The following is an 18,202-nucleotide window of genomic DNA, read 5'->3' on the forward strand; positions in this document are numbered from 1 at the left end:
CGCTCGTTTTTTCAGACGCTTGCAGAAAAAGGCTTACCAAAACAAAGTTACTGGGTTAATCTTTTTCATGTTTCCTTGGTTGGTAGATGCACTGGGGACCTGATTATAGCACTTATGACCTGGAAAAGTCAGATTTTCATGATATGTCACCTTTAAGGCAAGGCACTGAGGTGAACAGGCTCAAATGTTTAACTAATGTTAATGTTTCGCCAGTTTATTATTCACAACACATTAAAGGGATAGTTCACCCCAAAATGAAAATTCTAAGAAATTTTGAAGAATTTTGGTAACCAAATAGTTGACGGTACCCATTGATTTCCACAGTATACAGTACAATGCAAGTCAATGGCTACCGTCAACTGTTTAATTACCTACATTCTTCAAAATATCTTTTGTGCTCAACAGAAGAAATAAACTCATACAGGTTTGGAACAACTTGAACATGGTAAGAAAATGATCACAAAATTGTAATTTTTGGGGCGAATGAAGCCTTTAAGACAATTTTCTGTAATGTTATGTTCAAATATGCAAATGTTGCATTATCTAATTAAATATACACTAATTTGCATATATTTCTAGAACAATAAACTGAATATTGCATAAAACCTGGTTAAATTTTTTCGCTGACATATTAGTTAAAGGCTTTTACTGATGGGATCTCTCTTTTTATTGCTCCATAAATGAGAAAATACAGCCTGAAATGTTAAATTAATGTTAAATGATGTGAATGTTATATGTGCAAACCCTTCTGTAAAAACCTTCAGAATATAGACAGGAACAAAACTGCCAAGTTTTGTGTATGTAAGTCCTACTGAAGTCTAGATTTCAGGCTCATTGCATGAGAAAAAAACTAATTTTGAGAAAATAGCCTTTAAAGATAAGTATTGTAACTGAAATCCACAGACACAAATAGATAAAGTGTAATGACATAACAAATGAATGTACATTTTGGATATTTTCTTTCCACTAGACTGAAAAAAGACAACATCTCAAAACTGAGCAGAGCCTGAATGAACAATGGATTTGTCTGTAGTGTTTGGTCTTAAATGGCTCTCTGGTGGACTGGATTCTGATTCTGGTCAATACCAGCATTGAGTGGCCAAATATTTTTACATAATGACTACTAAACTTTACATTTCACCACTGTCCATGGCTTCTTTCATATATGTGACCCTGGACCACAAAACCAGTCTTAAGTCGCTGGGGGATATTTGTAGCAATAGCCAAAAATTGTGCATCTTTGGTTTCTCAAATGATTTGTGACACTGGACCACAAAATCAGTCTTAAGTCGCTGGGGTATATTTGTAGCAATAGCCAAAAATACATTGTATGGGTCAAAATTATAGATTTTTATTTTATGCCAAAAATCATTAAGATATTAAGTAAAGATCATGTTCCATGAAGATGTTTTGTGAATTTCCTACTGTAAATATATTCAAACTTAATTTTTGATTAGTAATATGCATTGCTAAGAACTTAATTTGGACAACTTTAAAGGCGATTTTCTCAATATTTTGATTTTTTTGCACCCTCAGATTCCAGATTTTCAATATAAGTTGTATCTCGGGCAAATATTGTCCTATCCTAACAAACCATACATTAATGGAGAGCTTATTTATTCAGCTTTCAGATGATGTATAAATCTCAATTTCGAAAAACTGACCCTTATGACTGGTTTTGTGGTCCAAGGTCACATATCTCATAGCACTACATCATGGCATTTTAATGCCATTTTCACCAACACAATTTAGAAAAGGTAATTGACACCATCTCACAGAAACTGTAAGAAAAATGGCCTAGGAAGAATAATTTTACAGTGAGCATAAAACTTTTAACAGGTGGCTAGAAGCTCACAAGTCCCCAGTTGAAGTATACAGTAATAACTACAAAATAAAGTTTCATGGGTGGTAACAAATTTTTATGCCCGGCAATTTTATATATTTTTTTTTATTTCACTGACAGGTCAATTCACTCACAACTGACAAGTGTGGCATAAAGTTAATTTTGGACCCTGGTGATATTGCTCTGTTGATGTAACTACAACAGGGATATAGATGATAGTTGGCTTACTGCTGATTTTGTTTATTGCCTAGTTGAGTTCTTGTAAGAGACCACTTATTATGATTATTTTGAGGAGCAAAAAAGTGCAGGGGTTTGGGGCAGAACGGAGGAAACTGACTAGCAAAACAAAACAAAAAGACAAGATTTATTATAAGTACCATCACAGTATGTGCGCACGGATATGTCCTCGGTGGACACTCCAGGTCCATGCTTGTTATAGGCCACCACTCTGAAACTGTACTCTGTGAACTTCTTCAGTCCAGTCATGGTGTATGACAGTGTGCTCACATCCAGATCCTGATAGAAAAGAGAGAGATTTTTACAAATATTTATACACTCCTCACTAGGAAGCTTTGGATAAAACCATCCGCTAAAGGAATGCATGAAAATGTAGTTACTAATATGAATATTATAAAAAACAACTTATACATGAATCTTTATATTTGGAATTGGGCTAGAAGTTTTCACTAATATAAAAATAAACAAAATCTAGTATAAAAATATACAAAAGCTTGTGCTCAGGATCTGTTCTCCACCATGAACATTTCACATGCATTATCAAATATCACAATGCTTTTATCCATGACATTACAGAGGCTGGGTGAAGATGCTTTTACCTGCTCACTGTCCATGCCCTTCTCCATGTAGTAGATTTTGTAGTTTTGGATCTCGCCATTGCCTGTGAGGGGCATGTCCCAGCTGAGACTCACTGTGCTGGGGGACGTGACCACTGCCTGTAAGTTTGGAGCAGGACCAGGTACCTGGACTATTAAATAGGAAGAAAATAAAATCAGAAATGTTATGTTTTGTCTTGTTTTGTTTTATTACTGGCACCTTTTTTGTCTATCACTGTTTTTCAAATAGAGGAAATGAAATCTCTCGAATAGAGAGAGATATCTCTTCTCGGCTGAGCATATGACAGTGGCATGGCAGAAAACAGACTAACACACGCCAGCTCAAACTGCAAGACTGACGTTATTTAATTTCCTTAGCAGAGCGGAGAGAATGGAAATGAGATTCTATGTTGCTTAACTTTTGTTTACTTGCTAGGGTCATGAATCATTACATTCAATTATAGGCTCCGATGAGTGTCCGTTAAATCTGTTGTTTTTCTAACACGCTCACAACTGACATGCCTTCAGGGAGTCATCATGTAGGGCCAATCTAAACTGAGCTCTACATTAAATGAAATATAGTATAATGTAAATAGCATGGACATAAAACAACTGGCCAATTTGTAAATAAGTTAGCATGTAGTCGTTTAGCAGACACTTTTATCCAAAGCGACCCACAATACACTTATTACAGGAACAATCCCACTGGAGAATCCTGGTGTTGAAGGAATAGTTCACCAAAAATTGATTCTTTCATAATTTACTACCTGTGTGGCTTTATTTCTTCCATGTAACCCAAAAGAAGAAATTATGAATAATGTTCATGCTGCTCGTTTTCATTAAACAAAAGCATAGAGTGACCACCACTGTGAAAAAAGCACACTTTGGCATTATTTTAAAATAAGTATGTATTACAGAAATAATATACTTAGAATAGAAAATGCTTAATTGTGAACTGAACTGCATGTTAATTGCAATTACATGAAAATGTATTATAGTTTAAATTCATATTACCATAAATGCAATTAGCTGAACTTTAGAGAGCTTTTTGTACATCTACATATGCAATTTCATAATTACTTATACTGTCTTCGAAATATGGGCAGTAATGTGTACTGCCAAAATTACTGACAAGCATTTATGATAAATTAAAATATACTTTAATGCTATTTCTAGTGAAACTTGTATTTGATGCATTTAAATATATTTGTAATTACAGATTTGTTGCAATTTAGTACACATTTAAAACATATCACCTTTAAACAGTAATACTGAATAACACACTACTGTTCAAATTATAATCAAATACTTTTCATGTGCTTTTTGTATGTTAGTCAACACATCAAAATATGTGTACTTTAAATCACAACAAAAGATTATTAAAAGATAATGATTAAAAATGTACTTTAAAGTAGAACTTTTAATTTGACATTATTCCAAAGTGCACTTTTTAAAAATGTACTTTAGTGTGAAAGTGTATTCTCTTTAAGTACACATAAGAGGCCTTTTATTTGTATTAATATTATATTATCTGCAAGTGCAAGCTTTTTAAAAATATATTTTTAAGATTTGAAATACACTACAAGTGCACATTCAATACAATTAAGCACAACTTTTTAAAAAAATGCAGGGACTGTCAAGACCCCAAAAATTACAAAATGCCATAAAAAAATTGTTTTATATAAGAAACAGGCTAAAATATAGGTAATTATTTGCTAAAAATCACCATAAAGTGACCATATGGCTTGAAATATAACCTACAAATAGTACAAACTTCCTTTTTGGTGCTTTTATGTCCTTTCTGGAACATGACAGTCTCTGGTCTCTCACTATACTTTCATTGTATGGGGAAGAGCAGCATGAATGCTCCTCAAAACATCTCCTTTTGGGTTCCACAGGGGCTTGAACCAGCAACAAACAACCAGCAAGTTCTAGCCACTTCGCCACATGTTTGCAACAACTGTTTAAATACATTCATCCAGTTTTGGTTACCCTGAACCACCTTTCATGCTCGAGCTCTAAAATAAACTGCATTTGGTGTCTTACATGAATCACTTTTCAAACTCTGATCACGCATTTCTGGCATCTCAAACGACAGAGAGATATCACTTTATCTCAGTTCCACAGACATTCATTCTGTCCAACTTCAACGCTTGCTTTTGATACTGATGTCTTACAGGATGGGAAGGATTAAGTCCTACACTAGATTAAGTGCGCTGTATGAGTGTGTATGTGTGTGCGTACAGTAGATGACTTGGGTTCTGATTCATTCATAATGTTCATAGCAATATGTGTGTCAGCCTCAGAGGCCGATCCCTAGCAGCAGGATTCCAGGGAGTGCCAGAATCCTGCTAACACACATTATAAAGTGCTTATAGCAGTCAGAGCCAAGGACGCACAGAGGAGCAAGTCTGACCCAGAAACCGCTTCTCCTGTGCTGTGTCTGGGCTGATAATGTTTCATGTTGATGGAGTCTGGCCATATACCTTCAGCGATGTTCAAGAGGTGTAGTATTTGCTTAAAAGCCAGCAGATGTTTACTTGTGCTTACCTATATAATGAGATTTTAAACTGACATGGAAGCATTGGGGAGGTTTTGGGAAACAAAACCTCCAGAGAAAATGTTCAGCGTAATCTCATAGGCCCAAAACATATTCTTAAAAAGCATTTGAGACACTAGCTACGCAAGCTTGATTTCATGCATTATAGCCATTAGAGCTTAATTCGTAATGCAACTGTGTTAAGTCAGTAAACATCAGATTTTAATTAGTCCATAAATCTCATTTAAACACATTCTGATTGGATAAGTATGTTAACAGGAAGTGGAGATCTTACCTTCAGGCTGGGTGGCGACCCTCAGAGGCGCTGAGCTCTCTCCAGGGCCGTTTCTGTTGTGGGCCACCACGCGGAAGGAGTACTTGGTGTCTGGCATGAGGTTCTGAATGGTGACTTGCATTTCTCCTGGACGGCTGGTGTTCACTATCCTCTCCCTATACAGCATCAGAGAAACAAACGTGATATGAGACTGAAACAGGAGCTGACTGCTGATTCGTTGGTTCAGAGCTTCTCTTATTTTTCTGTAGTCAATAACAGCTCATACAGAATGGCATTATAAATATTAATAAGAACAACATGTAACTTAAAATAATAGCAACAAAAACAACAGAATATCATCAATAGCATGCATAATTAAAGGCTTCTTGGAGGGTGAACGTCATGAAAACATGTCTGGATTACATTTCACTACAGTCAAAATTAAATGTATTACATTTTTATTACATAATTATATAAGTACTATATATATTTCATTTTATATAAAACATTATATTTATTTATTTGCCTAAAAAGTAAGCCAGTTTTGTGCAATTCATTTTTTATTTTGCATTAATATTTTTATTGACAAGGAAGCACAAAAAAAATCTTATTACCATAATGCATCTGTATTTTTACCTCGTTTTTTTTTTGTAATTGTCATTATACTCAATAGTGATTCTCATTAGATTCTCTTTACTGTAATGCAATGTTTTTTAAAGTAATTTTTTAAATAGTAACATAAATACTAATACATTTATTTACTTAAATATGCATCACAACAAGTGATTTACGAGTTAAATGTGAAATAATATATTCCAGTAATGTCAGTTACATTATTAGATTTTTTTTTCTCCAGGTAGTGAGATGGGGGATTGGGGGATAATGTAAAACAAGCTTAATTTTTCTTAAACAAAATATAATTTCTACATTTAATTCTTTTGATATTAGGATTAAACAGATATTCTTTACAGGTTTTGTAAGATTCACCAAAAAATATAAATAAATAAATAAATAAATTGCAGGTACAATACCATTCAAACTAGGTCCTTTTTCATGTTTTTGAAAGACGTCTCTTATGCTCACCAAGGTTGCATTTATTTGATCAAAAATACAGTAAAGGCACTAATATTGTGAAATATCATTACAATTTAAAATAGTTTTCTATTTTAATATATATATATTTTTTAATTATTTATTCCTGTGCTGGCAAAGCAGCTGTTACTCCAGTCTTCAGTGTCACATGATCCTTCAGAAAACATTCTGATTTGGTGCTCAAGAAATATTATTATCAATATTAAAAAAATTGTGCTGAGGATTCATTGATGAGTAGAAAGTGCAAAAGAACAGCATTTATTATGTTTACTATAATTTTGTATTAATTTAATACATCATTGTTGAATAAAATTTGTTAAAAAAAATCTTTCTGACCCCAAACTTTGGAAGAGTACTGTATGTGTGTGTGTGTGTATGACACATATATAAATGCCCTGCCTGTTATTGCCCTCCAGGCTGTAGTAGACTGAGTAGGTGACATCATCTCCATGCGGTTCAGCAGGAAGGCGCCAGGTCAGCTTGATGAAGCGGGTGGAGACCAGGGAGGCCACAACGTCACGGGGGGCGGAGGGTGTGGGACCAGCGCTGCCTCTGGAGCCTGGCATTAGACGGTCAGTAGTGGCACGGGTCAGTGAGGTGGGAGGGGGGGAGGGGATGGTTACATCTTTGAGTGCAGACAGTGGAGGGGGTGAGTGAAAGCAGAAATAAAGGGTGGAGACGGGTGTTTAGTAAAATCACACAGAAATTCAGGGAAGGAGGAAAGGAGAGCATAACAAAAGAGAACAGAACAGAGGGAACACATAAAAGGGAAAAAAAAAAAAAAACATAACACAATGGCGTCCATGACAGGAAATCAACAAAACAGTGAAATAATCACAAAGAAACATGAAAAATGCAATCATAATGGAAGAATGTCGGGCATGTAGTTGGAAAACAAATGGCTGAAGTGGAAAAAATGATGGAAAGCTGAATTGCAGGAGGCATATTTTTGAATTTTTCACTCTTAAAAGAGTAGTTCACCTCAAAATGACATAAAAAAATTCACAATGTTATTCACTAAAACTATTGTACTACAGTATAGCTACCAAATGGCATTTGCAGAACCCAAATGCACTTGGTTTCATAAACATGTGCCAAGGTTTCATAACTATGCACTGTACACATGCACAAATGAGATTTCAGCATCAATGACATCAAAAACCTTACATGGCGCTGCAGCATTCTTGCAGCATATTTGATTGTAGGGAAGAGAAAGATTTTCTGTCAATGTCATATGGGTTTGGATGTAGGTGAGTGAATGAATAAAAATATTTCTTTTTGTGTAAACTAAACAACTAAAAATCCAAGCTGATCCAAAGAAGAATGAGGCACGGAGGCCATCCATTTTAATCACTAACATACATCTAAAGGTCCAAGGCTCTACGATCTTCACACAGATATGCACAATATTTCATGCTGAGGCCTCTGTGGTTAAATCTAGGAATGTCTGACTGTTGTTTTCTAGCAGTGGAGTGAAACTTGACACAAAGCAGCTCTAAAAATGTGTCAAGATTATTTGCTTTTGTGGACTGCAATAAAGTTGCGCTTTTGGCAACAGCAACTCTTTGAATTAAACAAACTGTGTTTCATTTGCATCTGCCAAAAAAGCAGCCATGGAAGGACTGAACATCAAGCGAACATTATATGTATGATTGATGTCCCGTTTCATTCAAAAATGATTCGCTGACTGTGGATGACAATAACGTGAGTAGGTAAAGAAACGACTAAAACAAGTAAAAATCTGGTTCTTTTTTTCTCTATGCTAACCAGACTGAAACACAATCAGCATGCAGCACCAGAGAAAATATCTAATCTCATTTCCATCAAAAAATCATGTCAAAAAGATCAATAAAACTTATGAGGCTCATGATTCAAAAGGCAGAGAATTTCTGATAATATCTCTCTCTCTCTCTCTAAAAAAAAGGACAATATTGTGGAATTGTACAGGAAATAAAACTCACAAATGAAAACAATAAAACCAAAACATGGGGAGTGAACAGAGACTAAAAACAAATGGATTGCAAGAAACCCAAGTATGGAAACGAAAACCAGAGATTTCGATATGAAATCAAACAAAGAGCAAATTGTCTGAGCTGTGTTTATACACATTGATTTTAAAGCTAATATTCTCATTTGTTTCTTATATGTACCCTAAGGAATTTTAGGAGAAACATAACATAAAATATATATTCAATAAGTCTCCTGAGTTATGAAAGAGAACAATACAGTTTCCCTCTGCTTGTTAACTGAGGGTTTAAAAGTACCATATAATGCTGAAGAAAAAAAAAAAGAACAGCAAGATGCATTATGTTATATATATATATTATTCTGAACTGCATTCAGCTCTGAACAGTCAGTGGGAGAAGAGACTGATAATGCAGACCTGTATAATATGCACTAATAGCGGCACTCATTAGCTTATAGCTTCCCCTAAATGACAAGATCCATTAGAAGGAGAGCAAATTAAACATTAGTTGTAGCAATTACAGTTTTCCACAAAGACGAGCCATCAATGTTCATCTGTCTAGCCGCAGGGAGAAAAACATTCTCTCTGTAGTTTTTCTTCTCCTTCTGGTTCACTTGGCAGCCATTTTGCTAAAATAAGGGGGCAGCTGTTTTCTAGTCATATAAGTACAGTTTTTATGAACTTGATTATGGAAAGAATGGCAAAACTTGCATTCAGAAACATGCCAAATCATCAATAAAATCAACAGCATCATAAAAGTAGCTCAAATTATGCTCCAGCTAATCTGCATTTGTATTCTAGACCAGGTGATGGCTGTTTTGGGAGTATTTTGTTTGCATGCTGTCATTCAGAATTCAGTTTTTTAAAGTTCTCACAATGCTAAGGCCTGTTTAAACCAACAAGAATGTTTGATCCAACTTTTGTGAATCAATGCGTAAACAAAGGCAGATTGGTTGAATGAAATGAATGAAAGCACTGTGTAACTTTTCGTTTCTGACACCTTGTCACAGAGAAGAAAGTGTTTTCAAACGGTATGTTTTTTGTATTCTCTATGTTTTAATGGTGTAATGTTTCTCTATGGTTTTTATCAAACAACACCAAATACAAGAGTACAGAGACAAGAGAGACAGATACATCCTCTGCTATTCACGGTCACTTAGCAAAACAGTTTGTTCGTGAGAACCACCACCAAGACATAGTTTAATGTAACTGCAAGCGGCTCTGGGCACGTGAAGAAAAGGACAAATCTTATTGGCTGGCAGACATTAGAACATCCATGTCGCATTGCCGGCATGAGAATGTTTGTGTCAGTCTCAACAGACACATTAACAGCCATTCATTCAATTCATTCATTCAGTGTTTACTGTGCCAACTTGAGTATTTGACTTGGTGTGAACAGACGTTTAGGAGTAAACTGTTTTAGGGGCTGTTCAATAGCAACATATCAAAAAACAGCACAAGATGCTAAAGTAACAGGGATATGTGATGCAAAGATCAAAAATCTCAAACTACTCTACACAGAAAAACTATTAAAAAACACCAAGCTGACGTTTTAATGACTTTAATGACTAAAAGGTTTTTTAAAACATACATTTATTCAACTAGGAGGTTATCAGGATGAACACAACCATCAGCTTCAACAGTCTCCTAAGTGTCTGTCTGATGGTGAACGCAGTCATGTGATGTACGGTGGTGAGCAGCAGAAGATTAATACCGATTCTATTCATAGCAGAGAGCAATAGCTGCTGCCATTGGAACAGATGGTGACTTCGCCTTATTAATGATACACACTGAAGCTAAGCAAAAAGGTCACAAGGCCTTTGGTGTGTGAATGGAAATGCAAAAGGATTATTGTTAACTCCATGTTTGCTGTAAATCGATGTAATTATGATTTTAATACTAAGCAAATGGTATTTCGGGAATATGCAAATTAAAACAGAAATGGCTGCTCAGAGCAATAATGGTTATGTACTATGTAGGTCACCAAGAATCATGAGGATATGGGAAAAATATAAATGTAGGAAAGATTGCCTCATTCACCTCCATGTACTTATGATGTCGCTATCTGAGAGAGGGAGTGCAGTGCACTGCTAATGACCACCTAAAAGCTCCTGCTTTCATTTTACACAGATGGGTATGGACTGAAACGGTCACGGTACAGGAGATGCGACAGTTCCCGCTGCACACATAAAGACTTCATCCACTGGCAGTAAATCTTACACCCTCTACTATTGATCTGAGGGAACATGCTATTATCGTGAGGGGTCTGGAAGGGCTTGAAGGCTTCCTCATATTGTGTGGAGGCATAAAAACTGGGTTATTTCATTTATTCTCACTGAGCTTCGTGTTCTTCACCTGTACTCATGTCATAACATGACAGGATCGACTGCTGCTGAAATGCGGAGGAGCTCTTGATTTATAGACCCTAGCTAAAAGCCCCATATGAGTGTTTTGAAGAGAATATAACTTTTAAAAACACAAAACTTTTAAAAACAGACAGTTTGCTATATGTGAGCACAGAGGACATTGGAAAAATGTAATCATAAAATATATACAGTTAGGTACGTTGTTAACTTCAGTCACATAAAGGAGAGAACATTTTGAATAGAACAAAAAGTTGAAAGAATAACAAGAAAAGAGGGCTATTTGCATAATTTAGCATTACAATGTGACAGGATTACAAAACAATTTCCACTGCAATTTGCCGCATAAACCATTTTGGGTCACACTAAAATTATCAGAGACTCTCTTTCCAACCGTTACGCATTGCCATCATGTGTTAATGTATTTGTAGTTTTGACATCAAAACAGAAGTGATTTCTGAGCCATTTCTGCAGCTTGAAATTGATAAATGGAGTGGGCAGAATGTTTTGAGTTAAAGTTACAGTATGTTTTCATTGTGCATACAATTCTAAAAGTAAAACGATCACACCAGTTTTATTTTTCTTTGATTTTTTTTTAGATTCATTAGATATTTCATGATATCTTCAGGCTTTTCTTGACAACATGTGACCCTGGACCACAAAACCAGGCTTAAGTCGCTTGGGTATATTTTTAGTAATAGCCAAAAAAACATTGTATAGGTCAAAATTATCGATTTTTCTTTTATGCCAAAAATCATTAGGATAAAGATCATGTTCCATGAAGATATTTTGTAAATTTCTTACCGTAAACATATCAAAACTTAATTTTTGATTAGTAATATGCATTGCTAAGAACTTCATTTGGACAACTTTAAAGGCGATTTTCTCAGTATTTAGATTTTTTTGCACCCTCAGATTCCAGATTTTCAAATAGCTGTATCTCGGCCAAATACCATACATCAATGGAAAGCCTATTTATTCAGCTTTCAGATGATGTATAAATCTAAATTTAAAAAAATTGACCCTTATGACTGGTTTTGTGGTCCAGGGTCACATATAATCTATGATTTTGTTGTAGCAAATAAAGCCAAAGCAAGCAAAGGAAGCAAAAAGTAGCATTTGTTTAATAAGCAGAGTTACTGTGATATTCAAGAAGCCAAGTTTACGCTAGTCTTTGTCATTTTTCATTGGAGATATGGCTGGCTCGCAGCGATTTTGCATTGGATCTGAAGCAGGCACCATTGCAGCAGTGACAGCAGTCTATCTCTTCAAAGTAAACATCATGAATACGAGAGGATGATGGATTAAAGGCCATCAACACCCCTGTTGAGATTAAATAGGTCTCTCATGTGATGGAGAGCAGCGCACCATCTCCTGAGACATCTTGCTTCCATAGTCTGAGAGATGAAAGCTGGAGCAGATCTAGGGGGAGGCACGGGCACCTCGGCGGGACGTACCGCCCAGCACGAAAGCACAGGATTATGGGTCGCAGCATGATGCTGGCAGGGGTTTCCTCGGTGTTTGCTGGGAAGGCAGACGCCCATCTGGCATGTCATTACTGTATGTCTATACCCAGTCATCTCGGCCCAGCTATAGCAGGCCCCCATTCCCTCTTGCACCTGCTAAACCTCCGGCTGCTTCATCAAAGAGCATCAGTCCTCGTGCTCAAGTCCATCAGTTCAATCATTTATTTTCTGACATGCACTTTAGTCCTAATTGTCATGCCCAGTCACAATACCAAAAATATCACTGTGCTACTTTGAGAAGCTTTGGCTGGGCGTATTTGTACGTACGCACTTTGTTTGAATAGCAAGCTAACATCAAACATGAGATTATTATATCACACTAAATCACGGTGGAGTTCTGGATGAGAATTCACAAAATACAATTTAGAATTTTAAACTGTATTTCCGCAAACCCATGGACTTTTTATATCTGTGATAGTTGTTGTTTCTCCTACAAATTTTTGATTCCACAGAAACACCCTTCTTAAAAAAAAATAAAAAATTAGTTAACATGAACTAAGCATGAACAGTACTTCTACAGCATTTATTGATCTTAGTTCATGTTAATTCCAACATTTACTAACACATTATTAAAGTCAAAAGTTGTATTTGTTAACATTAGTTAATGCACTGTGAACTAACATGAACAAACAATGAATAACTGTATTTTCATTAACTAACATTAATAAATATTGTAACCAATGTATTGTTCATTGTTAGTTCATGTTAGTTAATACATTAACTAGTGTTAACAAATGACACCTTATTGTAGTGTTACCTATGTTTTTAAAGAACATTACTTCTTGATGCTTTTTCAGCATCTTAAAAAACATCAAAAAAGTGCACATTCATTGCAGCACCAAAAATATTCTACTCACAGCTGATATTTACCTTAATTTGTCACGTCACATACACTATTTCATCTTAAACGTGCTCTTCACTGACACTATTGTCTACATTTTGAAAAAAAAAATCTTATTGAAGGCAAAATGTTTCTTTGTGGTATAAATAATGCCACAAATGCAAGACAATTTTTGAAAATAAATAATTTCTGCACATTAATTATTGAAATGGTTTGTCTCTCTTAGTTTAGATTTTCATAGTTTTAAACGTAATAATTCACATTTTTTTGTTTTATTGTCAAATTGTGAAATTTTGTAAGTCTGTGTCTGGATAAGTGTAGAACAATAAAGTCTAAACATAAAAGGACATTCAAAAGTAGCGAAAATGAATGATGAAGTCATGGCCAACAAATCCATATCAGTGTGATCTATAACAAAGTTTTATGTCTGAAGCTGAAGAAACTTACACTCTGTAATAAGCTTGAATCTAGTATTGCATTCTGAAAATGGCTTTTTGGTACCATCATAAAACTAGTTTATTAATTTTTTTTGGTGACATTACATTTCTTGATTCTCCAACAGAATAATTCCTTCGAGTTTAGTTACAGCTACAGGCGTTATAATGTCAACTAAATCACATCAATATTCCAACCAGTGAGTGATGAATCTTGTAAACAAAGCAGAGATGTTGGAAAGCAGCTAGAGGGCTCTTTCTGTGGCCATAAATAAGTGAAGCATATTTGCTCTGCTGTTAGCCGAGTCTGGCACACAGGCCTAGTTAAAGTGTCATATGAACACAGTGAGAAGCCTCAGCGGAGACATACTATTTATGTTTTATGGCTCCACAGGCTCTACAGCTAAGATATAAACATAAATATAGCCCAAATCAGCATTGTATGCTCTCAGATCAATCACTCCGTCTTCCATTGTGATCAGACACACATCGAAGCTTCATCAATCATTTTTCTACAAACATACCTGGTACTGAAGCCCACTTGAAAGTCCAGTAACAACTAGTGGTATTTTTACTTTGTAAATGTACTTGAGTACATTTTCAGGTATCTGTACTTTTATATTGAGAAACTTTTATTTTTACTTCAATACATTCCAAAGCATAATATATCATACTTTTTACTCCACTACATTTCTTAAAAACACATCATTCCTCATTATTTTGAAATTGAGAAATCATCACCCGCTCCGAGACATGACACTGGTGTCCGATTCGCGAGCGAGCTGATTCTTTTCAATGAACCTGTTAAATTAGTCTGCAAATTGCACTGAACGATTCATTCGTGAATTGGACTGATCAGATTGCAGCTATTACAACTCAACTGATTCAAATGATCTGGTCAGAGCGAGTCTCCAGTTAACAATTCAGTGAATTGATTCAGAGCTTGCATGCGTGACTGATGGTGTGAAAAGTTTGTTACTAAAGCCGAATTTTAGGATTTATTATTGTAAATGAAAATAATTTTTAAGTCACAACTGTCGATTGCTTGCGAGTTAAATCTGCTGTGAAAGGGCGAGCTGTTTAAGCCCACTGTATGAAATGCTTGAATGCGAACATGTCCATTTGTGTATCACCATCTCAACAGTAGAGCCCGACCGATATGGGTTTTTTGGGGCCGATACCGATACCGATATTAGGGAGTACAAAAAAAGCCGATACCGATATATCGGCCGATATTCTTTGTGTATATTATAGTACAGTACCAGTCAAAAGTTTGGACACTTCCCCATTCGTGTGTCCAAACATTTGACTGGTACTATATATAGAATACAGTATATACATAAACAGAATATATATACATAAACACATTTTTTGCAATGATCACTCAAATGTGGTGATCAAACATTTATAATGGTAACAGAGATATGTAAGGGCATTTAACAATTTAACAATAAACTTGCGATGAGTGCGATGCACAAAGTAACGGGGTGTTAGTTGTAACACACGTGGTTTGAATATTTCTTTTACCATAGTAACATTTAAATTCTGGCTTAAGTAAATTTTTTATCTCAGTTTTTATTATTCATTTAAAATTAGACAAATCTGCTATTATTTTAATCTCCAATCTGTTATTTATCAGTTCAGATACCCCCGGGATCGCTAGATCGGTCGGCGCCGGACCGAGAATTTAACCACCCCGTAACTCCCGAACCCCGGGGGCTATCCACGCGGGGGTGGTTTCATTTGAAAGAGGGCCCCGAGACGTACACTCAATTCGCATTCGAGAGGTTTCCTTGAGCTGAAGAGATCCCCCGAATTTGGTGCGGATTTGCCGCGCCGTTATGAAGATATGGCCGTTCAAAGTTTCAATGGTTTTCCATTGACTTAAGCTTTAAAGCGTTTCATCCAGGTCGCCAGTAGCAAACAATGGAGCGCGCTCTGCTGGACAAACTAAGTTATTACACCATTTCAAGCATTTTATCTGCATTATATGTTCTGTAAAAAAAATTGTCATATCGGCGGCATATTCGCCGATACCGATATATCGGCGACAGGCTCCTATCGGCCGATAATATCGGCAAAACGATATATCGGTCGGGCTCTACTCAACAGGGTAGGTTTTAGGTAAAAATGAAACGTAATAAAATAACTCAAATGAATGTCCATGCATCTTCCCCGAAGCGGTTTCAAATGAGCTTCAAACTAATATGTTTGAGTAGCGTTCTTGAAATTGTATACATTTTGCCCTGTGACATCTGTTTTTGCAGTATATTGTTTGTCAACACATTGTTTCTCCTCATTTTTAAAAACATTTCCTCCACTCCATTACCCTTCACATCACTGCTGGAGTGGCTGCTGCACAACCTGCAGATTAACCCGCAGAAAAATGCAACTCTGTCTAGAAACAGATGCAGGGAAATGGGTTTTGTGGGATGTTTGTGCCTTACGAGGTTTTTGGAAGTGAAAGAATAAAGAGCCAAAAAAGATAAATGTTTTTTTTTCCAGTTGCCATGAATCCTTAGTAATAATAATTCACTACCAGGAAAACAAGCATTCAAATGCAAATATGGAATTAACATTAATCTGGGAGAAAAAAACAAGCTCAAAGAGTGAGAGAGCATCAAATTGTCAGGTCACGTCCTGATCTCATACCAGCTATATGACTAACACTTTTTTTTAAAGCTTGTGGTGATGCAAATTTTTCATAGTACTGCTCTGCTGCTCCACAAAATCTCTACAAAAATTCAAAAAGTTGATTACAATGTGGTTAAAAATGTTATGCTTCTTGTGCAAAAATCAACACCATATGAGCACTGAGCACCAGAACGGCCAGGCATAAGAACAGTTTCCTCCCTCAGGCAATCTATCTCATGAACAGTTAACTTTGCAATAAACGTGTAATACACAACACTATTTATACATTTATGTTTTTAACACACACACACACACACACACACACACACACACACACTTCTTTTTTACATTTCCTTGCATTCGTACATAACATAACTGTACACACAAATACCATCTATTGTCTATTTTGTATATTGTGTATTTTTTTAAAAATATTTTGTCTATTGTTATATTTCCTATTTACTTATCCTATTTTTTAAATTCTTTTTATTATCTGTGTCTTGTCTTGTCACCGTCATTCTCTTTGTGCTGTGGAAGCTTCTGTCACCAAAACAAATTCCTCGTATGAGTAAACATACCTGGGAATAAAGCTCTTTCTGATTCTGATTTACATTTGATAGGGTGTTGTGGGTGGTTGCCAGGGTATTGCTATGCAGTTGCTAAGGTGTTCTGAGTAGTCTTTAAATCATTTATATTCAGTTGCTAAGGTGTTATGGGTGGTTGCTTGGATGTTGCTAGGTCTCTTTTAGTTGTCATTCATGAATTCCTTGTTTTGATCACAGCCCAAAATAACTTTTCTGCCCTTTAAAATTTAAAGATCATGAGCAAATCTGCATAAAACTCTGAAATTACAGTTGTGCTTAAGGTAATCACAGCATGTCAAATCTAAAGCATTGCGACTATGGAAAAAGCACAATGCTGCATTACACTAATGACTATGGGAGCATATATTCCCTTGCAGAAAAAAAAATATAATGAGCAAGTTTCACAGACTGTGCAACAAACTCCCAGTCTGTAAGCTAATAAACTCAGCAATCAGCTCTAACAATAAGTGAAGATAGGCAACTGTGTTTCTCCATTCACCATGTGCTTGTCCAGATGGCAGTGAATACCAAGGCTTCAAAAAGCCTCCAATCAGACCTGTCTAGCGGCTTTAACTAGAACAAGCAGAGAAGCCTGCCAAAATAAAGTGTTTATAGGCCATTTCATATGAGAATAGCAAAGAGTACAGCAAAGAGAATACAGAGAGAAGCTGGCTTCATCACAGGAAAATACAAATATCACAGAAACAGTCAAAATCTGACAACAAATGTGTGCTTTCAAGTTGTTCACTCAGTACTGCTTGTATATGGTTGGATTTAAATGTCAAAAGGGGTCATGACATGAGAAACCAAATTTCCCTTGATCTTTTGACATAGAAGAGGTCTCGGTATGCTTAATACATCCTGCAAGTTTTATAACTTAAAATGTCATCATCATCAATAAAAAAAGCATTTATGTAATAACCCTCAGAAAACGGTGCATTTTGGATCAGAGGGACAAGGTGACATCACCTAAGCACAGTCGTTTGCATATGACCGCCTCCAGCGCAAGACAACTATGCATATTTTTGCATCATCGCATCATTATCACGCCCACAGGTGTTCAGTCGACGTGTAGCGAGTAGGTCTAAAGGAGTAGTTCTTTACAATAAGATTGCGATACCAGGCAGATGATATGCCGTTCCTGTCTGTGGAAAAACAACATGTTTGTATACGCTAGGGTTGGGTACCGAAACCCAGTACCAATATGGCACCTATTGGCGCTTTTCCACTGCGTGGTACGACTCGGCTCGGCACGGCTCAGTACGGCACGGCA

General features: G+C 36.0%; 1 protein-coding gene across 8 annotated transcripts in view; it reads right to left on the reverse strand.

The window, feature by feature from the left end:
• Nucleotides 1-18,202, reverse strand: part of LOC107686827 (neogenin-like) — a 168,145-nt gene that overhangs the window by 31,816 nt on the left and 118,127 nt on the right. For 6 of the 8 annotated variants that reach the window (XM_016483971.1, XM_016483970.1, XM_016483975.1 and 3 more), the window contains exons 8-11: nt 6,981-7,206; nt 5,511-5,665; nt 2,680-2,828; nt 2,221-2,359 (exon numbers count right to left, since the gene is read on the reverse strand). In XM_016483971.1, the coding sequence (XP_016339457.1) occupies nt 2,221-2,359; nt 2,680-2,828; nt 5,511-5,665; nt 6,981-7,206 (669 nt within the window). The remainder of the gene's footprint in view (nt 1-2,220; nt 2,360-2,679; nt 2,829-5,510; nt 5,666-6,980; nt 7,207-18,202) is intronic. The other 2 variants (XM_016483976.1, XM_016483973.1) reach the window with 1 other exon arrangement.

This window comes from Sinocyclocheilus anshuiensis, unplaced genomic scaffold (assembly GCF_001515605.1).
Source record: "Sinocyclocheilus anshuiensis isolate Anshui unplaced genomic scaffold, SAMN03320099.WGS_v1.1 scaffold773, whole genome shotgun sequence".
Lineage (NCBI taxonomy): Eukaryota > Metazoa > Chordata > Actinopteri > Cypriniformes > Cyprinidae > Sinocyclocheilus > Sinocyclocheilus anshuiensis.